At 43.8% G+C, this 24,942-nt stretch overlaps 1 protein-coding gene across 1 annotated transcript in view; it reads right to left on the reverse strand.

Annotated features, from left to right (window-relative positions):
* The window catches only part of LOC309568829 (uncharacterized protein), a gene marked incomplete at its 5' end in the record, with an annotated part of 291,543 nt that overhangs the window by 175,417 nt on the left and 91,184 nt on the right, over window positions 1-24,942 (reverse strand). Inside the window, 19 exons of the mRNA XM_082274615.1 lie at window positions 2,764-2,981; window positions 6,291-6,411; window positions 7,704-7,859; window positions 7,951-8,124; window positions 9,975-10,073; window positions 14,420-14,647; window positions 14,885-15,062; window positions 15,152-15,249; window positions 15,591-15,824; window positions 16,891-17,057; window positions 17,173-17,272; window positions 17,353-17,506; window positions 17,662-17,768; window positions 18,137-18,355; window positions 18,464-18,678; window positions 20,075-20,219; window positions 20,301-20,405; window positions 20,486-20,701; window positions 21,176-21,328. Of these exons, the coding sequence (XP_082130741.1) occupies window positions 2,764-2,981; window positions 6,291-6,411; window positions 7,704-7,859; window positions 7,951-8,124; window positions 9,975-10,073; window positions 14,420-14,647; window positions 14,885-15,062; window positions 15,152-15,249; window positions 15,591-15,824; window positions 16,891-17,057; window positions 17,173-17,272; window positions 17,353-17,506; window positions 17,662-17,768; window positions 18,137-18,355; window positions 18,464-18,678; window positions 20,075-20,219; window positions 20,301-20,405; window positions 20,486-20,701; window positions 21,176-21,328 (3,087 nt within the window). The remainder of the gene's footprint in view (window positions 1-2,763; window positions 2,982-6,290; window positions 6,412-7,703; window positions 7,860-7,950; window positions 8,125-9,974; window positions 10,074-14,419; window positions 14,648-14,884; window positions 15,063-15,151; window positions 15,250-15,590; window positions 15,825-16,890; window positions 17,058-17,172; window positions 17,273-17,352; window positions 17,507-17,661; window positions 17,769-18,136; window positions 18,356-18,463; window positions 18,679-20,074; window positions 20,220-20,300; window positions 20,406-20,485; window positions 20,702-21,175; window positions 21,329-24,942) is intronic.

A 24,942-nucleotide genomic window follows, 5' to 3' on the forward strand; every position in this document is an offset into this window, starting at 1 on the left:
GAGAGCGGGGGGGGGGGGGGTTGGGGTGGGGGGGGGGCCGAGCCACTCTGCATGTGTCTATGAACTCACATAGCCTTGCTCCGGATAGCTGGGCTATGTGTGCCCCCATAGCAAGCGGCTTGCTTTGGGGGCAGACACAAAAGAGAGCAGACAGAGCTGGCGGGGGGCCCTAGAAGAGACGGGTCAATGCCGCTCTGTGTAATATGTTTGCACCAAGCAGGTAAGCATACACCTGTTTATTATTTAGAAAAAAAAAAAAAAACACACTCAGAGCCCATTCACACTAGCACGACTTGTGAGGCGACTTGTGTAGCCCCAGGTCGCTTGACATAACAAAAGCAATGTTAATCAATCAGTGCCGTCTTAACCACTTACCGCATACTAACGTAGATCTACGTCAGTAAACTTTGCGGTAGTGTACCGGGATGATGCCTCTAGCTAGAGGCATCATCCCGGTACCGTGGTTTGAAGCCGACGGTCGGCTTTCCGTCGGTACCGACCGATGCGGCTCGGGAGCCGCTCGATCGGTACCCGGGGGGGGGGGGCGGGAGGGGAGTCCCGATGAATGCTGGAAACGGCTTAGATCGGGTCTCCGATGACGTAACCCGGAGGCGGCGTCCATGACGTCACGTCCGGGTTACTGTGCTGCAAAAGGCGGCAAATTTGAAAAACGGCTGTATGCAAGAATGCCGTTTTCTGCGTTTTGGATACAGGGAAGTGTAGTGGAGAGGTCTAGGGTCCCTCCATCCCTCCATAAAGTGTACCTGTCACTACATATTGGTGTCACAAGGGATGTTTACATTGCTTGTGACAGCAATAAAAGTGATCAGATTTTTTTTTTTTTTTTTTTTAAAACTTTAATAAAGTTAAAAAAATAAATAAATATAAATAAAATAAATGGGAAAAAAAAAAAAAAATTTAGCCGCCCCGTCACCGTTAGCTCGCGCACAAAAAAAAACGTATACGGAAGTCGAGCCGCAAATGAAATCGCTGTTCAAACCACACATGTGAGGTATTGCCATGATTGCCAGAGCGTGAGCAATAATTTAAAAAAAAGAGCTACACTCTAACTCAAAACTGGTAACCGTTAAATACATTTAAAGTGTCGCAGATTGAGATCTCTATTGACCGTAGTTTGTCGCGATCCCACGGGGGGGGCGCAATTTTAAACCGTAACATGTTGGGTATCTATTTACTCAACGTGACATGTTCTTTTACAATATACAAAAAAAATGGGCTAACTTTACTGTTTAGTATTTTTTAAAATGAGTGAAATGTGATTTTTCAAAATTTTTCCAAAAAAATGGCTCTTTAAAGACCGCTGCGCAAATACCGCGTGATAAAAAATATTGCAATGACCGACATTTTATTCTCCAGAGTCTTTTCTAAAAATATATATATAATGTTTGGGGGTTCTAAGTAGTTTTCTAGGAAAAAATACTGGTTTTAACGCGTGAACAAAAAGTGTCCGAAATAGGGCTGGGGCTTTAGTGGTTAATTGGCACTACTGAAGTCGCTCCGACTTCAGAAAAGGGTCCTGTACTACTTTGAGGCGACCTGTGATCCGACTGTCCCATATACTTCAATGGGAGTCGCTCCTTATCTTAATTGACATGACTTGTTATCAGACTTTCCAGGAAGAAGAAAGAGATTAGCCAGGCATTCCCCACAGACAAAGTCGCCTGTCTCTTCAAAGTAGTACACAAGTCTCTTCCAAGTCTCTAAACAAGTCTCTTCAAGTCACGGGGCGACTTTCTGGTCGTGGTAGTGTGAACCGGCTGTAAGCGCCAGTTCACACTACCGCGACGCTACTGCCCGGGGCGACCTCCGAGATCGCGGTGCGAGCAGCGCGCCGCGACCTCGGAGCGGCCGCCACGGACTTCATAACATTGACGTCTATGGCGGTCGCCTCCTGGTCGCCCCAAAGAAGCTCCGGACCCTTTTTCTAGGTCGGAGCGACTTGTGTCGCTCCTATAAGAACGGGTCCGCAGCTTCCCTATGGGAGGCGACCAGCGGCGACCTGTGAGGCGACCAGGTCGCCTCACAGGTCGCCCTAGTGTGAACCGAGGCTTAGACAATTATCCCCCCCCCTTTGTATAAACTGAATTTAAAAACTCTATGTCATTTCCTCCCCCTAATGGTCTCTGAAAGACTCTGAATTCCTCCCAAATGGTTGATATAGGTTTACTTCCCCTAACAACCCCACTCATATTTACATTTTCCTATATTTCCAATGTCTTTTTATAATGTGAATAATAACCTAAGAAAAAAAGGAATTTTACAGTGATTTATTTTCCCTTCCTTCCCATCATCCTTCTCCCCTTCACTTCACCTTATTTGCTCCCTTCCCTCCTGCTTTCCCTAGTTTTCCCCCCATTCTTCTTCCCTGTCCTCCTATACCTTGTTACTGTGTAATACTCATCTAAATATTGATCAATACAATTGTAAAACTGAAAAACAGAATAAAGACATAATTGAGATAAAGTGATAAGTATTCAGCTTCTGCGGTATTTCAGGGGTTGGATTATTTTTGGAATCAACAGGGTCTCTTTAACTATGATGTAACCTTCAGTACAAACTTTTATATAACATATAATACTTATCATCAATGAAAGCTGTTGAAACAGCTCAGGTCCACCCATCCGGTATTATTTACTTCTCTCAATAAAAGATATTTCATTGTACTACCAAGCATAAAAGATGGCTGTAGAAGACCACAGTACTGCTGTAAAAAATAACAAGCGGATTACATGGTAACTATACCTGGCTGGGAACAGAACCAGCCTCCGGGGCATGGTGAACATCCTTCAATGCTTGTTAGCCCGGTTTTGTTGCTGAATGTGCCAGTTGGGCAAGGATTTTGGTGCCCATACATTGTTCCTTCTACACAGTAATACCCAAGTGGACATTCGCTGGGCATGTGGGCATTTGCTGAAACGTTGTCCAGATTATCGCTTGCCAGCAACACCAAGCCACAAAATCTGTAAAATAAATCCCACATACATTATATTACCAAAAGTATTGGGACACCTCCATTTACATGCACATGAACTTTGATGGCATCCCCGTCTTAACCTGTAGGGTTCAATATTGAGTTGGCCCACCCTTTGCCGCTAAACAGCTTCAATTCTTCTGGGAAGATTTTCCACAAGGTTTAGAAGTGTGTCTATGTGAATGTTTAACTGTTCCTCCAGAAGCACATTTGTGAGGTCAGGCAGAGGTTGGAGAGAAGGCCTGACTCGCAGTCTCCAATCTAATTCATCCCTAAGGTGTTCTGTCGGGTACTCCTAAACCTTGTGAACAACCTTCCCAGAAGAGGTGAAGCTGGTATAATTGCAAAGGGTGGGCCAACTCAATATTAAACCCTACAGACGAAGACTGGGATGCCATTAAAGTTCAAGTTCGTGTAAAAGCAGGCGTGTAGGACTAAGGGAAGTGTCGCAGGAATGCACAGTGACCGGGAGAAGAGGAGAAGGCAGCACGCGGCAGGGCTCGATATGGGGAGTGTTACCGTTTCAGAGGTTTTGAAGTTGGATTACCTGCCGGATGTTTGCAAAGGAGATTTAACCAGTCTGTTAACCCCTCTGGAGACACAAGGCCCAGGCTGGGTTTAAGCCACAAGTGCTGCCGACCTGTTGAGGTCAATATTTTCTGGCAAGCAGGCAATTTTATATCAAGGGGAAACCCTGCGCTAAATGTGAAACATGAAAAATGTATTGAAAAAATAATAATAATTAGTCTACGAAATTGATTAGAGTAAAAGCAGCTAAACACTGGACCTATAGAAATCCAACACAATATATACCAAATTAGTGTAGCGCTAATAAACGGACAAAAAATGTGCATATGAGTGCCACATAAATTATAAATACACGCGTTGTGACGCAACATAAACAATACAGTCCACAAAAACGTGAGTCCCAGAATGGATAATAAATGGAGAGCTGTAATCCAAAGAGGGAATCCCAATAGATGGTGAGGCAGGAGGGAAGACACCCGTGAAAGGTAATGAGAGATGGCTGCTTACCAGAATATATGGGCCCCCAAATTAATGGACAGGCCACAGAGGGCTTGGTAGAAAATCAGCATTCAATCTTGCCTCCACATACACAGGGATAAGGGCATGGATCCATAGACCGATAATCAACCTTGACTCCAAATGTAAGAGGGTGAAGCGGTGGACTCAAATACAGCTCCAACAGTGTGTGATATCATACACATGGGAAGGAAGATTAAGGGAGACCATAGCGTAATCCAGTTAAGTATACCAAAGCATTTATTAAAATTGCACTTACATTACGGTAGACAGATGCAGGCAAAACATTAAAACCGCGGCATCCCGCAGAAGTGTAAAGCAAGACGGCGTTCAGAGGGGCGTGGTCAGCGTGGTGTCCGGTACCGCCCTACCAGTTTCGTCATATGTGACGTCGTCCGGGGCACACACTGTTGGAGCTGTATTTGAGTCCACCGCTTCACCCTCTTACATTTGGAGTCAAGGTTAATTATCGGTCTATGGATCCATGCCCTTATCCCTGTGTATGTGGAGGCAAGATTGAATGCTGATTTTCTACCAAGCCCTCTGGGCCTGTCCATTAATTTTGGGGCCCATATATTCTGGTAAGCAGCCATCTCTGATTACCTTTCACGGGTGTCTTCCCTCCTGCCTCACCATCTATTGGGATTCCGTCTTTGGATTACAGCTCTCCATTTATTATCCATTCTGGGACTCACGTTTTTGTGGACTGTATTGTTTATGTTGCGTCACAACACGTGTATTTATGATTTATGTGGCACTCATATGCACATTTTTTGTCTGTTTATTAGCGCTACACTAATTTGGTATATAAGCAGGCAATCTTGTTTTGGTGGAGGATATCACACTTGGTGGTGGAAGATATACTTTGAAAATTGTGTTTGGACACTATTCTATTTTTGCACTGGTGTTGAATTATCGGTGTGGAAGGACGTTATTTTGGGATTTTTATAATAATATTATAATGTCCCAGTACTTTTTAAAATATACTGTAGTTTATACCAATTAGCTTGTCAAAACTCACAAAACATTTTCAAATGTAGCAAAATAATTTGAAGGATAAAATTACTCAGTAATAACCATAATAGAATGCTAAAGTGAACCCAATTTGGCCAAAATATTTCAGAGTTAAAAATAGTCCTAACTCCTTGTGGTACTTGCATGTAACTTGATAAGACTGATCCCTATGGATTTCTTTGGATCCTAGCCCCTAACTGTACATGGGATCTTGACATATGCTCAAGACAAGATTGAGCCCTTCTCTTTTTCAGCAACAAATCCCCATCTGACACTCAACTGTCAAATGCCAGAACTTTAGAGGGTAGTAGAGGCTCTGGAACTTGAAATTTAAGAGACAGAGGTAGGATTTAGCACTGCCTGGGGCATGGCTTAAGCCCCGTACACACGTACCGATGGTCGGCTTACAAATGTTCCTCTTTTCTCCCCGGGATGTCGGTGTCTGCTGAAAAGTGCAAAGACAGCACAAGGACAGCACAAGAATTTTGTCCGCCGACTGCAGAAGTGATGTCATGTAATGGTTAACTTTCCCTGTGTTTTCTATTTTCTGAGCATGCCCAGTCTTGCAAATCTGCGGTCTGTCGGCCGAATTGTGTACTGACAGGCGAACAATCGTCCGTTCTGGTGTCGGCATACAAATATTTTCATGTTTGCACGAAAGACTTTTGTCCGCGGATTGTGCGCAGACATCTGTCGGAGGCACCATACTAACACGCGTACAATCGGCAGATCCTTCGTCCACCGACGTTTGTATGCCGACGATCGGTACGTGTGTACGGGCCTTTAGTCTCAACTTGATGCAGAAGTCCTATGAACAGTCTGGGCCTAGGATCCAAGGGGTTTCACAGGGATTATTTGAAGAATAAAATCACAGACATATATTACATTTCAGCACTGTTGTTACCTTACCAAGTTAGGTTCACTTTAACATAACCATCTTGACCGCAGTGAGTGACTTTGAGCACAAATATGTTTTGAAACAAGCAGCAGCCAATGCCATTTATATTGGTCATATTATACAGTATATATTGTACATGGAACTGCATTCTAAGCACTGGCTTAAAGAGAACAAGCCATCAATGGGCATTTGCAATAATCATATAAGCCAAAGTGGATGGAGTGACTTTAATAAAGGAGATCTGAGCAGTACCTAACTGGTAACCTGAAGAAACAAACAAACACTACACATCACAAATAATAAAACATCTAGCTTTTCCTTATACTTGTTATGGTTACTTACTTCCCTGGAGGACATATTTGGCACTGGCTCTGCCCCATCTTATCCTGGTAATGCCCAGCGGTGCAGATTTTGGGTTCAGGGCTTGCAGCGGGACAATAATGGCCAATGGGGCAAATATATTCTGCAACACGAACAGAGGACAAACAGGATTTTATTTAAAGGTTGTACGTCTGATTGTTCATTCACACACTGTAGATCGGATATGTCAAACACAAGGCTGGCGGGCCGAACCCGGCCTGCCAGGCCTTGTCATATGACCCTTGCATCTAGTTTTGCAGCTAGAACGTGGTGGAACTCCTCTGGTTTTCACCCTTCGCTTCTGCTCCCCACTGTCACTTGTAAACACAAAAGCCTTCTGTGTTTGCAAGGGACAGCTTTGCTCTCAGCTGCTCCTGAAACAGATCCCTGCACACAGTTACAGAGGGAACAGATCTCAAGAATCTGAGGCAGAGAACAATTCCCCTGCAAGGCGAAGCAGAACCGCCCACACAGGAAGGTACTAGAGCCAGGACAGGTAGGAGAGAGAGATGCGAGGAAGCTTTGGGGAGGATATTGGAGTTGCACACTGTGCATAGTGCACCCCTAAACTCTGCACTCTGTACATAGCGCACCTCCAAACTCTGCACTCTGAACGGAGCGTACCCCTAAACCCAGTACTTTGTACATATCGCACCCCCAAAACTACTCTCTGTACGTAGCGCACTCCTGAACCCTGCACACTGTATATAGCACACTCCTGAACTCTGCACTTTAGGGCACCCATGGAACTACGCTTTGTATGTAGCACACTCCTGAATTCTGCGCTTTGTATGTAGCACACTCCTGAATTCTGCACTTTGTATGTAGTGCACTCCTGAATTCTGCACTTTGTTATGTAATGCACTCCTGAACCCTGCACTCTGTACGTAGCGCACTCCTGAACACTGCACTCTGTATGTAACACACTCCTGGACCCTGCACGTAGCATAATCCAGATCTCTGTATGTAGTGCACCCCAAATACAACCGGCGCTTTGAGAGCAACTGTACTACTGATGCGGCCCTCGATGCAATTGAGTTTGACACCCCTGATGGCTGTGGTCAAGCAAAGGAGCTTACAAATCCTTGTTCCTGAAGCATTACACATGACAATAATGGAGGGCTGTCCCCTGCTATAAAGCGCTCAGCTGGATAATTTTTTTTTATCATAGAGCTGTATGATGCATGCATCCTTGTCTAGCATTACTAGTGTTGAGATAGAGGATGAAGAAGGTTCTATCAATATACTATATATGGCAGCATCACCACTAAAAACAGTTTTTGCCTTAGCGTGGCTGATTTCAGATAAGGGACCAAACTTCACTCTGCTTTCTCATGGATGATAATGAGCTGAGGGCTGTAAATTATATTTATGGAGAAAGCAGTAAATTGTTACCTGGACTCTGTGGATAGACAGTCCCCAGAGGACAGTACCAGCCCTCACTGCACTCAGCATCAGGGACTTTGTTCCCCCATTGTGAGCAGTAGAATCCAGGTGTACATGGCAGACAATCGTGAGGAGACTGGGCACCCGGTGAAGGCAGATACGTGCCTGTAGATTGGAATCATCAGAGATGTGGGTTAGTCTATATTATATAGAGAGTGTATTTTTTTTACATTACTGAGACATACAAATTCTTGACCTGGTGGACACGGAGAAGGAGATGATGTTCCAGCAGCACAAAAGTGACCTGGAGGGCACAAACCTCCCATCTCCATGTTTTGTGGGTTAGGAACAGAAGAACCCCCTGAACAGAAAAACCCAGCATCACATAGCCCAGATTCAGCAGACATCTCAGGGAATGCACAGTATTTCCCTGAAAAAAAAAAAAAACACATACAAAACAGTATTAGTTACCTGGATAAGAGTGGGATACACAGAAGAATTTAAAAAACTTTTCACGTTTTCCTGTGAAATCACAAAAGCCACACACAGAAATAAAACATACACACTAAGGGCCATCTGATCGAAGTACAAGAAAGGAGATGAATCATATCTGTGGTGCAGCAGGATACAGTGGTGGAGATAAGCATCCTCACTTGGGGACAGGAAAGGGATGGAGATATCAGGAGTGAGAAGAGAAACCATGACCTAGACCAGCCGTCACTAAATGGCGGCCCGCGGTCCAGGAGCGGCCCGCACGAGGCTTCCGCCCGGACCCGTCAGGCCGCCACCGTAAGTAATCATTGGTTTGCTGGGACCGCGGGTGTCCCAGCAACCAGTGACATTCCGTGTGTGCGCCCCGCCCCCTGCTTCTTTCTTCGGCTCCCTCCCAGCCAGCCGCGAGTTGGGGGCGTGACGTCACGTGCATGCCCCGCCCCCCTGCTCCTAACTGCGGCTCCTGACTCACACTCAGCCTAGCCGCGGGACATCACATGCACGCCCTGCCCCCCTGATGTTCGCTGCTCCTGGCTCCCACATTTTTCGCTCCCAAAGGTATGTGGGGCACAGTTTTATAAAATACAGACTGATGGGCATATTTTGTCAAGGGGCACACATTTGTGTCCATTAGAGTGCCCCATAAAATAAAATATGCCTATTAGAGTGCCCCCTAAGATAAAATGTACCCATCAGCTTGCGCCTTATTTTATGTTAAGGGTCACGCTGATGGGCACATTTTATGTTAAGGGGCACTCTAATGGGCATATTTTATGTTAAAGGGCACTCTAATGGGCATATTTTATGTTAAGGGACACTCTAATGGGCATATTTAATGTTAAGAGCAACACTGATAGACACGTTTTGTTTTGCCCATCAGCGTGCCCCTTAACATAAAATGGTCCCATTAGAATGCCCCCTAACATAAAATGTGCCCATCAAAGTGCCCCCTAACATAAAATGTGCCCATCAAAGTGCCCCCTAACATAAAATGTGCCCATCAGAATGCCCCCTAACATAAAATGTGCCCATCAAAGTGCCCCCTAACATAAAATGTGGCCATCAGAGTGCCCCCTAACATAAAATGTGACAATCAGCGTTCCCCTTATTTTATGTTAAGGGTCACGCTGATGGGCAAATTTTATGCTAAGGGTCACGCCGATGGGCACATTTTATGCTGGGGGCATGCTGATGGGCAAATTTTATGCTAAGGGTCACGCCGATGGGCACATTTTATGCTAGGGGGCACGCTGATGGGCAAATTTTATGCTAAGGGTCACGCCGATGGGCAAATTTTATGCTAGGGGGCACTCTGATGGCCACATTTTATGTTAAGGGGCACTCTAATGGGCATATTTTATGTTAAGAGCAACACTAATGGACACGTTTTGTTTTGCCCATCAGTGTGCCCCCTTACAAAATGTGCCCATCAGCGTGCACCCTAACATAAAATGTGCCCATCAGCGTGCCCCCTAACATAAAATGTGCCCATCAGAGTGCCCCCTAACATAAAATGTGCCCATCAGCGTGCCCCTTATTTTATGTTAAGGGTCACGCTGATGGGCAAATTTTATGCTAAGGGTCACGCTGATGGACACATTTTATGTTAAGGGGCACTCAAATGGGCATATTTTATGTTAAGAGCAACGCTGATGGACACGTTTTGTTTTGCCCATCTTTCTGAGTCATAGCACAGACTTCAGATTCGGACCTCGGCCCAAAGAAAATTTTAGCGACCGGACCTCCTTGAATTCTAATTAATTACCCCTGACCTAGACTAAGGCGTACCTGGAGTGCAGGGAATGGGATGGGATGAGCCTGCTGGGCAAAACGTTCCTGCTGGGCACATGCCACCATTTGTAGAAAAAGGAGATAAAGTTGTGTAACCTAAAACAACAACAAGCAATAATTATAAATCAACTAAAAATGTCCTTACTCTGTATGTATATTCTTCAACAAGAAAACGATGCAGCCAAATGACGGGATTAAAACATTATGAACATGTTCCTTGAAGAATCCTGATAGTGACCCAAAGTTACACCACTGTATACAGAAAAAGAAGAAATTATTCCATTATCTGCTTGTAGGTTGTCAAAATGGACACATGCCACAATATACCTGATATTACCTTTATTAAACATGAAATATTATTCTGTGCACTCCTCTGATTTAATTTCACTTTAATACTGGATTCTGACTTTCCACTACTTTATGACAAACACTGCTAACTTACATACCTCCCTTAGATAATTGGGCTGTTACTGAATCAGTCTCACTGTGAACTGGCAGTGAAATGACAGTTGGCAGTGCTTAGTCCTGAAGTTAGATCAGGGAGGCAAAAATTGAGCTTTTATGGCTAACGTGCTACAGCAGGCATTACATGGGGTTTGTAGATACAAAACAAAGAAAGGGCGCACCAGCCTAGCGCATTATCCTCAGCGAGTTTATTAAAGATACCAAGATAAAAATCAGCTACTCACAAACATTCGTGAAAATCAAGCACATCAATTCCATAAAGCCGCCTCATTGCAGGAGTCCGATATCTCATAGAAGCAGAGGGCTGATGCGTTTCGAGGCTGTGCCTCTTCCTCAGAGCCTGGAGGCCATGACCAAATCCATGGCTTAAATGTAGTATGGTAAACCAGGCCTCCACATGACCCTTAGGGATGTGGGAGGAGATATCGCCCAAATGGGCGTGGCTACACAGCTAGTTGCCAAAAACATAACAGATGTTGATTAGCAAGCCCTATACATCCACTGGCTCAACTGGTATGCTACCCAATCAACAGCATCTTCCCAACTCATTTAGAATTTTGCATCGTAAGGGGCAGCAAAGCCTAGCCATAATGGATGCCAAGTGTGAGTACGAGTTCCGGGATTGAGGCAGCCTGAGGACCGCGTTCTGAGCGCAGGATTGGGGTGCTGAATAGCACTTATCTCCTTTTTTTTTTTTTTGGCATTACATGGGGTTTGCTTTATCCAAAGGCACAATTGAAATATATTGCAGCTTGCCAGTCCTTAGATGTGGTGGCTGCACTCGTGTTCTTTTATTAGACTTTTTTCTTTTATTCTCACCTAATGATCTTGCCCGTAACACACTTCTTGTCTTAGTTAGGATGGCTACACTCAGTCCTCCACACTATCTACAGGGGAGCAACAAGGTTATTAAGATGGACTTTACATACTGTAAGTGACTAACTACATGAATCCTAGCTCCAGCTAACACTTTTTAAAAAGTTAGAGAAACAGCTCTTTATTCCTTTTGGAATAAAGATTTTAATTAAATTAATAAAAGCTGACCATTGTATACACCCCTTTCAGTGTTATATGGTTCATAGTTACATTGTTAGTCAGTTTGAAAAAAGACACAAGTCCATCTAGTTCAACCAATAAAAGGGGGGAAAAAAAAAATACAATCCCTTATATACAATCCTATACCCACAGTTAGTCCAGAGGACGGCCAAAAACCCCAGCAAAGCATGATCCAATTTGCTCCAGCAGGGAATAAAATTCCTTCCTGATCCCCCAAGAGGCATTCAGCTATTCCCTGGATCAACTTTACCTATAAATATTAGTACCCAGTTATTTATATACATTTAGGAAAGAATCCAGGCCTTTTTAAAGCAATGTACTGAGCTGGCCAGAACTAGCTCTGGAGGGAGTCTATTCCACATTTTCACTGCTCTTACTGTGAAGAACCCTTTCCGTATTTGGAGATAAAATCTATTTCCCTCCAGATGTAAAGAGTGCCCCTTGTCCCCTGTGATGACCTTAAAGTGAATAACTCAACACCAAGTTAACTATATGGACCACTTATGTATTTTTACAAGGCGATCATATCCCCCCTTAATCTCCTTCTCAAGAGAGAATAAATTCAGTTCCTCTAATCTTTTCTCATAGCTGAGCTCCTCCCTGCCTCTTATCAGGTTGGTTGCTCTCCTCTGAACTTTCTCCAGTTCCCCGATATCCTTTTTGTGAACTGGAGCCCAAAACTGAACTGCATATTCCAGATGAGGTCTTACTAATGGTTTGTACAGGGGAAAATGATATCTCTCTCTCTCTCTCTGGAGTCCATGCCTTTGTTAATGCAAGAAAGGACTTTGCTCGCTGTTATTAAGTTTATAATCTACCAAAACCCCCAGATCCTTCTCCACCATTGATTCCCCCAGTTGTACTCACCCTATTATGTATGATGCATGCATATTCTTAACTCCCAACTGCATAACTTTACATTTATCAACATTAAACCTCATTTGCGACATAGTTGCCCAATGAAACAATGCATTGAGGTCGGCTTGTAAGTTGGAGACATTCTGTAAGGAAGTTATTCCACTGCAAAACTTGGTGTCATCTGCAAAGACTGAAATTATATTTTTAATCTCAGACCCTATATCATTTATAAATATATTTAAAAGTAAGGGTCCCAACTGAACCTTGGGGTAACTGATAACCTTAGATCATTCTAAGAATGAGTAAGAATCATTAACCACTACTCTCTAAATATGGTATTTTCTATCCATTTACAAACTGATCTTTTCAAGCCTGTAGACTTTACCTTACACATTAGCCGTGGGTGGGGAACACTTTTGCGAAATCCAAGTATACCACGTCCACAGCCCCCCCTCTGTCCAAGGTTTTACTTACCTCCTCGTAAAATGAAATTAGGTTTGTTTGACAGCTTCTGTCTTTCATGAATCCATACTGTCTGTTGCCTAAAATACTATTTTTCCAGCAAGAAATCATCGATGTGGTCCTTTATTAAACTCTCGAGTATTTTCCCGACTATAAAAGTTAAATTAACAGGTCTATAGTTACTTGGTAAAGACTTTAATCCCTTTTTAAATATGGATATCACATTGGCCTTAAGCTAATCCTGTGATACTATTCCAGTCATTAAAGAGTCCCTAAAAATTAGAAACAATGGTTTTATAATGACAGAGCTCAATTGTTTTAGGATTTGTTGGTGGATGCCATCTGGTTATGAGCTCCCCCATGCTCCTTTATAAACAGAGCTGAAGAAAGTATTTAATAAGTTTGCCTTCTTTTTGTCCCCAGTCACCCACTCCAGATTATTTTGTAAAGGGCTTACATGCTCAGACTTGACCTTTTTACTATTAATATATTTAAAGAGTTTTTTGGGGTTTGTTCTACTATCTTTTATCTGTCTTTCGTGTTGAAGTTTTGCATCCTTGATTTTCTTTTTACATATCTTGTTATATTCTTTGTAACATTTAAACAATGACTCCTGTGTTCCTTCAATTTTTGTATTTTTTAACAAAAACTTTTTTCTTACTATTTATAGTTTTTTCTTTTTTATTTTAGCCGTGAGCCACATAGGTTTTTTTTTTTAGCCTTTTAAACTTATTGCTTATGGGAATATACTTTGCAGTGAGTTCACATACAGTCTTTTTGAAGAACTCCCTTTTCTGTTCTGTGTTCATCTATGCCAATATTCCCTCCCAGTCTAAGTCTTGAAAAGCAGCCCTCATCCTTGGAAAAATTGCTCTTCTAAAGTTACGTGTTTTACATTTTTTCGTCTGAAGCCTTTAAACTGCTTAAAAGGCAGGTGCAGTCTGTACTCCCCACTCTAGGTGGCGCTCAACCGAAGCGGCAATGCATAAGGGGAAGGAAGCCGTGAGGAACTTGGTTCCTCTATGATCTCCTGCTGTCACCAGGGGCTGTCCAATTTGATGCTGGTGCCCTTTATGACCTCTGCGGCCAACTTGGGTGAGGGCAGAGCCTGTTTAAAGCCCTGGATCCCTGATTTGTTCCTGTAGGGACAGGTTCCTCGTCTATCAGAAACAGTGCACAGAAACAGGGAGAGGTTCCATAGGAGTAGGGAAAGTGCAGGGACTATGCAATCTCCTTTCAGTAAGCCATTTTTCCATTTGGGTGTGGACCAGCCAGGCTTCGGTCCCACTCCTTGCTGTGGGTATCATTGTAAGATAACTTTCCTCTGTCACAGTCAGTAAGCAGTGTGGGGTGGGGACTCGGAAAATCAAAGACTACTGCGGTAATGCTATTTACAAACTGCATACTAGTTGTAATTTATGATTTTGTCCACAGTTCCACTTTATGGCAGGCCTTTTATTTTTAAATTAGAGAACAGGTTCACTTTAATCTATATTTATTCTTTCAGAAACTCAAAGCAAGCCCAAGGAACATGACTATTAATAAACAAATGAAAGAAACATTTTTGTGTAGTTTAATCAGACCAAACTTGTACATTTTACCTGAAGACTCAGAGAAGTGGGTAGGTTTCTCAGAAACTGATTCTGCATGGCAGAACCAGCCAGGGGCACAATATCCTTCTGGTCTCTCCAGTCCGGGTCTGGAACAAAACCTTCCAGGTGGGCAGGGCAGGCATGTGCCAATGTCAGTAGCTCCCTGAATGCCATTGAATGTACCCGGAGGACATGGGTACTGTGCTGCATATTCTGTCTTCATTGGGCAGTAATGTCCTACAGAAAAAAAAGTAACAAATTACCTCTTGCCTTTTAATCCCGGTCTCATTGTTCCATTTCCCCAAACCTTTTTTTTGGGATGTCCTACTTTTATAGCTCCCCCCATAACTTTCACTACATCTGCCTAGTACATTTAAAGAGGTCTTTTTTCTCCACAACATGTTGTTTCCTAGAGATGTGTCAAACAAATGCAACACACTGCTCAGACTGGAAGGATTAATCATTATTTTGTACCTTCAGGGCAGATGGTTACATTAGATGACTGTGCAGGACAATAAAATCCCTCTGGACAATCAGAACATCTGTGTTGAGCTATAGACTGTGAAAATGTTCCTGGAGCACAAGGCTGGGGAGTGTGACTTCCCTTAGGACAGAAATGACCTGCAGGGCAGGGGCCTCCATTGGTAGATATCTAGTAAGAAGATTATACATGAATTATAGAGGAGGAAACACAGTAGCCATGTAATACATTTCTAGCCATTGCCTGTTATGGATATTTACCTCAGAGGGACGAGACCACAAGGAGCCTTGGGAGCAAAAGTATCCATCATCACAGAGGCCACTTGGAGTTGCCAGGCCAGGTTTGTCACAGAATTGTCCTAAAAAAAAAAATATTAGAACTCATAATAAAACAGATTGAGATTTAAGCAAGCATTGCCATTAACCAGAGACATATTAGGGCAGGCTGGAGCTATAGGTAAGATAGAGGCCTTGGTCCCCACAGTCCTTTGATTGACATTGATATGTTTGCAACAGGCAAAGAGCTAGGCAGGTGCACATCTTTGGCCAATAGTGATATCCCCCTAGTTTTACCAAGAGCATTAAAGGTTGTATATGGGCCTCCTGAAATTTTCATAGGCAGTAGGCTCTTGTCTAAATTGCCTGGTGGATGATCTGGCTCTGTAAATAACAATGGATCAAATAAAAATGATTACTTTACCTGGCTCACACAGAATGCAGGCTTCAGGTCCAACATTTCCCGTAGTGTTGCTATAGGAACCTGTAGGACAAGGGTGAGGAACAGCAGAGCCAAAAGGGCAATAATGTCCCAGGGGACACACATCTCCCAGAATCTCTTGGTTCGGGGTTGGAGACTTTGCAGAATGGGTACAGTAATAACCTTCTGAGCAGTTTCCTGTCACCTGTGTCTGTCCAGGTGTGTCACAGTAATGCCCTGGAACAAAAAAGAAAACAAATACTTACAGTGACTAATATAATTGTGACTTTTATTACTCAGCTCTCTTGTGACATTGAGCAGTAAAGTGAAACCACTGGCTTAAGTATCTTCACCATACAATTCATTGTATCCATTTCCTGGTAACCCTTATCTCAGCTTGTGAGGATAGTGTGATAGGGTGGTAGTCACATCCTCCATGTTTCCCTCCTTGGTGGGGGACAAGCAAGGGACACATGAGAAGCCTAGCCCGGGGTAGGTTCTGCTGGGCTACACTAGGTACTAAGGATAGGGTCGCTGCCTTATACATAGGGTACCTTTGCTGCAAAAATGACTGAACCTTAATAAGCTCTCTTGATATATTATACACTCATGGACACTGATGCATTTATGAGGAACAGGCAGAGCCAATGCCCTTTCCACCTGTCCAGCGTGCACCTAGTGCGGACTCCATGTGAGCACTTCACCTAACTCTTGCTGTTCTGTACCTTTGCACAGGCTAAGTACCTCTGCGGTGCTGATCTGCTCCCGTAGCTATGGGAGACGGTGAGTGTGTCGACAACTCCTCCTCCTGCAAGAAGCTGTCCCACCTATCACTTGTACATGCCTATGACAGGCTGCTAGAGAAGCCTTTGTTACCCTTGGTAACCACTTGTGTCTTCACATTGTTTTAACTTTTGTACTGCTGTCTTCATACCCCAATCTGCTTAGCAGATCCAAACTGTAGACTATGTGTGCTGGTTACTTGCATTACAACCCTTAAGTAAATTCAGACAAGGAAAAGACAAAATTTCAAAAGCTTTACTTAAAAAAACTTGGCAATTCCTAACTCAGACTTGTGGTTGCCCAAGCATACCTGCACAGGAAAGAGTCCACATCTGGCTATATTCAGCCAGAGGTTTCTCTTCACTATCGAAGAGATTGATAGCATTTGTAGCGGGAGAGGTAAGCATTAACTATCTTCTTCGCATGGAACATATTATTTGTCCCACCACCTATCACACCTATATAAGGATTCGGAATAGAGAACTATGGTTACACTACTTCATGTCTCTCCAAATGTTACCTGGATCACATGGCAAGCAGTCCTCCAACAGATGACCCCCACTGTGTGGGTTATATGTGCCTCTGGGACAGGGAAACTGGTCAGAAGTGAACGTCCCTGCAGGGCAGTAGAACCCAGGATGGCATTCTTTACCTTCCAGTGATGAGGTGTTTCCAGGACAAAAGAACCTGCAGCGAAAGAAAGTGCTAACCAGTCATCACATATTTACACATGGCTGGTAACAGACATTCAGGAAACATCATTAGGTCTCTGCCAGATCTCTGTAGTAGAACTGATCCTTACCCTTCCATACAAAGATTACACACAACTTGTCTTTCTATGGGGCTGTATGTTCCTGCAGGACATGGATGAGGAAAAACGGATCCGGGAGGACAAAAATGGCCTGAAATAGTCACACAACAGGTTATTGCTAAATCTCTCTAATAATGTTTGTATTGATAATTACAATCACAAACCCTTTACCTGAAGGACATGGGCCCCCCGTAGGGCTCACATAGAGCGGCTGTGGAGAGGCAGAAGATAACACACAATAGAAACCCTCATCACACTGTCCAGCTGGTATCACAAGGCCGGGGGCATCACAGAAATGTCCAGGTGAGCACGGAGAACATTCAGACTATTACAAAGAACAAAAATGTTAGATTCTTGTTTATACATAATAATGTACAAAAGTTGTGTACTGTATGATGCTCTTGTGTTGATTTCTAAATATGGACAGTGACAGTAAAAGCTGTGATGAATTACATACATAATCACTACCAGTTGCTCTACCTCAGAATGTAGCTTCGTTCTTGAGCTGAAGGTGCCAACTGGACAAGGAGTGGGGACAATGCTACCCAGTGTACAATAATGACCAGATAGGCATGGACCAGCAGATCCTAAACACAAAAACATGAATACCAGTCTGTTAATCCATGTGTGAAACAGATAAGCAAGTGCCAGAAGATATACAGAACTGGCTCAGCTCTCAGGATTCTTGGCTGCACAGTCATAGGGTTTTGCCAGCAGCAGGAGGGGGATGTCTGCTCCACTATATAGGGCTTTGCTTAAAATATTACATTTTACTGAAATCTTTCGCTTTGTTTGTACTAGTCCTTGTAAATCTGTGGCCCTCCAAGAGCTAAAGAACTACAAGTACCAGCATACTCCATTTACCCTCCGAGTAATGTATTTATGCTTTTTAGGCCAATAAATTTAAATCCTGCATGGCAGTTCTTAGTTACATTTTTTTCTTGTGATAAGTCACCTGGTAGCTCCAGTTCTGGATTTGGCAGTTGGGATCCAGAAGTGCAGTAATAGCCTGCAGCACAGTCTCCACTGGTACTGGTGGCGTTATGGAAAATGCAGTACTTGCCACCATCGCACAATCTGCAGCCAGCAGCACTTTTCAGGCCTAGCTCTGAGCTGTACGTCCCAGGAGGGCAAGCCATCCAGTCTAGACCCGTCCCTTGGGGACAGAAGAAACCTGCACAGACAATTAGTATAAGACTTTATGCTTTGGACAATAACCAGTAACCAAAGTGGATACTGCAAAAGAATGACAGTGTACTGTATACAATTTCTGTCTACTTACCTCTAGGGCACAGCTGGGGTATCATTTCTGGCAAACAATATTTGCCAGCAGGGCAGATGTTACATTCCGTAGCTCCACTCTGCAGAGTATAAGCTCCAGGTGGGCAAGGTACCGGACTGGCAGATCCAAAAGGGCAGTAATGACCAGGAGGGCACATACCTCCAGCGTTGTCATTATTGGGAGTTGATATTTTAGACCCACCAGTGCAATAATATCTGAAATACATGAATTTTCAAAATGTTTCGATCATGGGCTTATAGTGAAGGAAAAAGAGGGTAAAACACTAATGCACACACTGAGGTTGATTTATAAAGGCAAATTTAATGAAAGCCAAGTGCCATTGCAATCTGCAAGTGCAGTTTCTCCAGAGCTTCCATCATCCCATCATGTGCAAGAAAAAAAATGCAGTTTATGTTCCTCGCATGTGATTGGGTATTCTTTGCAAAGTGAAGCTTCCCCCGTTTACTAAGCTCTGGAGCAAATGCATGACCTCTGTCCGTAGTCTAAGAAATTACACTTACTGTGCAGAAACTAAATATCCCACAATCCCTGGGTCTCTCAGTCTAGTGTTTTGTTGGTGAAAACTGCATAGTAATTAGATCTGAAACAGACACAATCAGGCAGAGCAACAAAGGCAAGAGAGATATGTTTCATCACATTAGCACTCCCACATTTGTGATGCAACACAAAGGAAATAGCAAGGCATGGATTGGATGTGGCATGAACAGCACCACTACAGTATATATCTCAGAAACATTCCTGTCTACGTGACTCCGAGAATTACAGACATTTCCTAATAGTCAGTCTTGCTAATGTGATTATTGTGAACAGTTTGTGATCCCTGTGGAACACGATGTGTCTACTATTTTGGTGTGTAACAGCTTAACTACATTGTTAAAGTGGAACTTGAGGCCAGAATTAAAGATGGGCGAACAGAAAGGAATTTGAATGCAGAAGAGACATGCTTTGTCTCTTCTGCAAGTTACTTACCTGCCTGTCTGCCCTTGTCCGGTAAGCTGCGAATGTGTAGCTCACTGTACAAATTTGGATCTGACTGAACTCTGTCCAAATTTTGGCCAAACAAGCTGCTGATTAGGCCTGTGCTTTCAACTCACAGTAGAATAAATACCATCGTAGGTCCAGTTCACTACTGGTTTGTTCACTTGTTTGCCAATCAAGCCCTAATGAAGGGGACACATAGACCCCCGAAAAGCATTGTTTTTTTTTCTTGATCTATACCCCTGACCTCTAATGGAATAAAGTTTTATCTGGACCACTTAGTAGTGGCTTAGCACTTAAATTTCAATTATTCGTATATTACACTACAATCCAAAGAGACTGTGGAGATCGTCTAGGGTGTAGAAGCTGCCTGCCCAGGAACCAGATCACTCACACCAACATTAATACCTTAAGATAACGAAAAAAAATAAACCTACAGGTCCAGGGCTATTTTTCCACTTTTCTCAAAAATTAGAAGAAGACACCCAAAGAACACGTTCAGCCCATTTACCTTTAGTGTCCAGATTCCACTGTTTTAAGAATCAAACAAAATAGCATGGAAGCAGTTAGAGTATACAAGTCTGAGGTAACAATTAGAAATATCTCTCTCACCCTGGGGCACACTGCCCTGAAAAGGTGGTCTGTCCACTACTGTTACAGTAATGCCCTCCAGGACAAGGCTCGCATTCTGTTTGGCTTCTCAGACCTTCAGTATCTGACCAGGTGCCAGCAGGACATGGCAGTGGGGAATGTGTCCCTAGAAATAAAAAATATAATCATATATAAATAACGTATCTCCTTTGTTTGTGGAAGGGAAATGTTTTTGTCTTCAGAATACCTTCAGGGCAATAATGTCCCCGTGGGCAGAGTTCACCGGATAGGCCATCTTGTGGGTGTTCCTCTACAGCCCCCTCCTTACACCAGTATCCTGCAGAACAGTTCCCTACAAGACACATTTTAGGTCTTCTTGAGACTTCATAAAATTAATATTTGTTAATAGAAATAGTTTTCTACTCATCTAACCTGTGGGCTCTGCTTGTCCTGGGTGTCTGCAGTATTTGCCAGATGGGCAGAGTACACATGCTGTGACACTGAAGACACCACGCCTGGGCCCGTACGTTCCCGGGGGACAGCTGTACTGACTGCTGAACTGCGTTCCTGAAGGGCAGAAATACCCTTGTGGGCACAAAAACTGTGCAAGGTCACTGACGGGCACCTCTCCAAACTCACAATAGTACCCTGAATAAAAAATAGGAAAATACAAATTATTAAAAGAAGAAAGACAGAAGAAAACAAATTTTTAATTATTTCAAATACATGTCAACACAGGAAGAATGTCATCAAATATCCATCGTCTGTATTTAGAGAATATCCTGATTTTGTAAATTTAATAGTGATACAAAAATTAGTGCAGCATTTCAGTTCATGGAAATAAAGGTGGACAGTCATTGCTTGTGCCCCTTGTTGGTCATTGTGCAGGAGAGATAAGGCACTGCAGGGAGCAGAGCTACAGTGAGTGATAACATGTAAAGTTTCCTTCCTGACTTGGAATTTGTATATTTTATTGATCACTGCCACTGTTGATTCATTAACCACTTCAAGAACAGATCATTTTTTAAGATCGGAAAAGTTTGCCAAATCAGTAACTGTTCCCTCCCTGACAATACTGGAACCAATCGAAGGAATGCCTGTTCATACCCTCATAATACATACCTGCCTTGCAGAGCTGGCACATGGCTTGTCTACCTTCATTCTGGTAGAAGCCAGATTGACAAGGGGTAGGCTCTGAGCTCCCTCGTGGACAGTAATGTCCAGGCGGACATGGGAAGCTATCACGCAATGCCTGTCCTTCAGGGCAGTAATAACCTGTGAGAAACAGGTGAGATGTGTTAATGATATTTTACTCTAGAACAGAGGTAATTTATTAAAATTTAAGGAGGTTCAGGTCTCTACAATATTCTTCTAGCTGAGGTCTGCATCTCATGTTTGTGTTGTGACTCAGATATATTGTAGTCATAGTAAATCATTTAAAAATATATATGATGTCACCATCAGAATGTCCCCTTACCTCAAGTATCCAAATCAGAGTGCCCCTTTACATTATATTTGCCCATCAGAGTGCCCCCGAGTGCCCCCTTTCATCAAGTAACCCAGAGTGCCCCTTTACATCAAGCGTGCCCATTTACATCAGGTGTGCCCATCAGAGTGCCCCTTTATATCAGGTGTGCCCATCAGAGTGGCCAGTACATCAAGTGAGCCCAGAGTGCCCATTTACATCAGATGTGCCCATCAGACTGCCCCCTTACATCAGGTGTCCCCATTAGAGTGCCCCCTTACATCAGGTGTCTCCATCAGGGTGCCCTTTTAAATCAGGGGTGTCCATCAGAGTGCCCCCTCAGATCAGGTGCTTTCACCAGAGTGCACCTATAGATGTGGTTCCCTCATCAGAGTGCCCTCTTAGATCAGGTTTCCCCATCAGAATGACCTTTTAAAGCAGGTGTGTCCATTAGAGTTCCCCATAGATCAGGTTCTCCAATCAGAGTGCCCTCTTACATCAGGTGTCCCCCTCAGTGTGCCCCCTTACAACCGGTGTCTCCATCAGGGTTCCCTTTTAAATCAGGTGTTCCCATCAGAGTAAATAATATTTTTTTTTACTTTATGCTATAAAACATACCCAATAAAAAATGTAAAAAATCAAATTTCTTCATCAATTTAGGCCAATATGTATTTTGCTACATATTTTTGGTAAAAAAATTCCTAAAAAAAAGTGTTTATAGATTGGTTTTGCGCAAAAATTATAGCGTCTAAAAAACTTTGGGATATTTTTATGGAATTTTTATTGATTTTTTTTTTTACTAGTAATGGCGGTGATCAGCGACTTATAGCGGGACTGTTACATTGTGGCGGACAAATTTAGACACCAAGTGACACTTTTAACACTTTTTTGGGGACCAGTGACAATATTACAGTGATAAGTGCTAAATAATATACACTGTAACTGTACTAATGACACTGGCAGGAAAGGGATTAACATCAGCGGCAATCAAAGGATTAAATGTGTTCCCTGGGAGTGCTTTCTAACTGTGGGGGGGGGGACTTGTACCGTAAGAAGACAGAGATCCATGTTCCTGCTTAGCAGAAATACAAGATCTCTGCCATTCTGTGACAGGAGAAGACAATCTGCCTTGTTTACATAGGCAGACCGCTGCTCTGTCTGCCTTGGGGACGATCGGCGGGTCCCGCCAGACCCACTGATTGGCTCTCGCGGTGTCTAATCACAGCAGGAATGGGTCCCCGATGGCCTGCGCATGCGTCCCAAACCCGGAAGAAAAAAAATCGCTTACAGGTACATGATTTTTCGCTAAAGGGCCGTCCTGTTGCAGTATATGTATGTGGGGTGGTCCTTCAGTGGTTAAAGTGGTTCTAAAGACAAAAGGCATTTTACCTTAATGCATTCCCTGTAATAAGGTAAAAACATGCCACTAGCTTTTTCTGCCCCCACCCCCCCCCGCTCCAATTCTTCCCGCCATAAACACTTCCCTGCCCCCTTAATGATCCAGCGCTGTCCCTACTATAGCACAGCTCCACTGACTTCATGGTCTCACAGGAGACACAGGCAGCAGCGGGGGCCATAAGTACCTGCTGCTGTCAGTCAAATTCTGTGAGGAGAGAGCGAGGGGCGTGTTGGGGTGGTGCAGCGTGGTGCAGAGGCAATAATTCACACATACAGGTGCGACAGAAAACTATATTGAAGTAATGCAGTAACACGGTCCACAACGAACCCGATGGGAAGGCTACCCAACCGTGTGCACTCACAGTTTCATGCAACATGAAAGTAGCAGATTCCAGCCTGGACTGACTGTGTCTGTTGAGAGAGGGCAGAATGCAGCCTGGCCATCTAGTGCCGAATCGGGAAGGTGCCCAGAAGGCATGTGACCCTACACTTTCCCTCCTTGTCAGGAACCTTTCGCTATCACACTAGTACTGTGTCTAACAGACAGGGTACTTTTCGCTACTTTGCCCACTCGCAAAATGTGCGCCAGGGCCTTAAATGGAGAAGTACTGCCAGTGAACAGTTTATTCTGCATTCCTGTGACCCATTTTCAGCAGACTGAAGCAGTCAGCCCACTGTCAGCTGTCAGTCCTGCTGTTGGCTGATGTCATAAAGCCAGTCCAGGCTTGGGAAGGATTGCAACCATATGGTCGGGATCTGCCCACATGCCTGGACCGGCACCCAGCTCAGCCTCTCAGTGAGCCACTGAGCGCCTGAACCCACCTCTACCGCCCTCTCCACAGCCAAGCTCTCCAGTGAGCGCAGGTGGGAGCAGAGCAGAGAGCTACTGACAGTCACCAGCTCTCTGCTCAGGGAGCTCTGAGAACCGAAAGATTGGCGGTGTTAGATCGCTTGGTTCTCAATCTTAGAGGCGCCAGGGAACAGATGCAGCATTGGACCGATGCTGCATCCACCTATGTAAGTATGATTTTTTTAATAAAAAGAAAAACCCATATTTCTCTTTTAAGTAGGCTCTTTCTGACCCAAGATGGCTGCTGCAGTCACATGTTTCTCCAGTCAAGAAATGGAACAAGTGGCGCAAGCTGTTAGCACTACATAAAAACGATAGTCCATATAGTAGCACATGAAGGCTATGATAAAGTCTTAAGGTGAGATGAGGAAATAGTCTGGATGCTCAGGGCCAGCCTGTTGGGGAGCAGAAGCGATCTCCAAACATGCAACAAACAAAAGAGAAAACAGGCGCCTCTGAGTTAAGAATCAAGGTAAGTATGAGCAGACAAGATGGGTCCTTCCGGTGTCCATGTGAAGGCTGGGGCTTGGAGTCATCACTGTGGGTCTGTAATCCTCTCCTCTCTTCCTCTTCCTGTCCAGCAGGAAGTGGAGGGTGTCACAGCAGTGAGATGGAGGCTTGGACAGCAGGGTGAAACCGCAGTGAGATGGAGGCTTGGGCCGCACGGTGGCCGTGATGCTTGTCCACAGGATCTTCCGGCGTAATGACTGACGCGTTTCCGAGCATGCGCACTGTGGGGGGAAAACAGCGCGCGCTCCTTTTTCAAAGTCGGATGTAAAGGGGAAAGAGAAGGACCAATTTATGTGTTCCGGGACATTTGTCCATGGCATTATTCTCTTCATGCATCGTATCACATGTATATTATTGTTTATTTTTATTTCTTACTGGTTTGACCTCTAGAGGGACCATTGTTCCTCATACAGCCATAACGTCGAGTCATGTTTACTTTGATAGTAATTTAATAACTTCACCACCAGAGGGCATTGTTCCTCATACAGCTATAACGTAGAGTCATGTTTACTTTGCTAGTAATTTTATAACTTTACCACCAGAGGGCATTGTCCCGGAACACATAAATTGGTCCTTCTCTTTTCCCTTTACATCCGACTTTGAAAAAGGAGCGCGCGCTGTTTTCCCCCCACAGTGCGCATGCTCGGAAACGCGTCAGTCATTACG

Source organism: Pelophylax lessonae (genome assembly GCF_965119305.1).
Source record: "Pelophylax lessonae genome assembly, chromosome: 12".
NCBI classification, from domain to species: domain Eukaryota; kingdom Metazoa; phylum Chordata; class Amphibia; order Anura; family Ranidae; genus Pelophylax; species Pelophylax lessonae.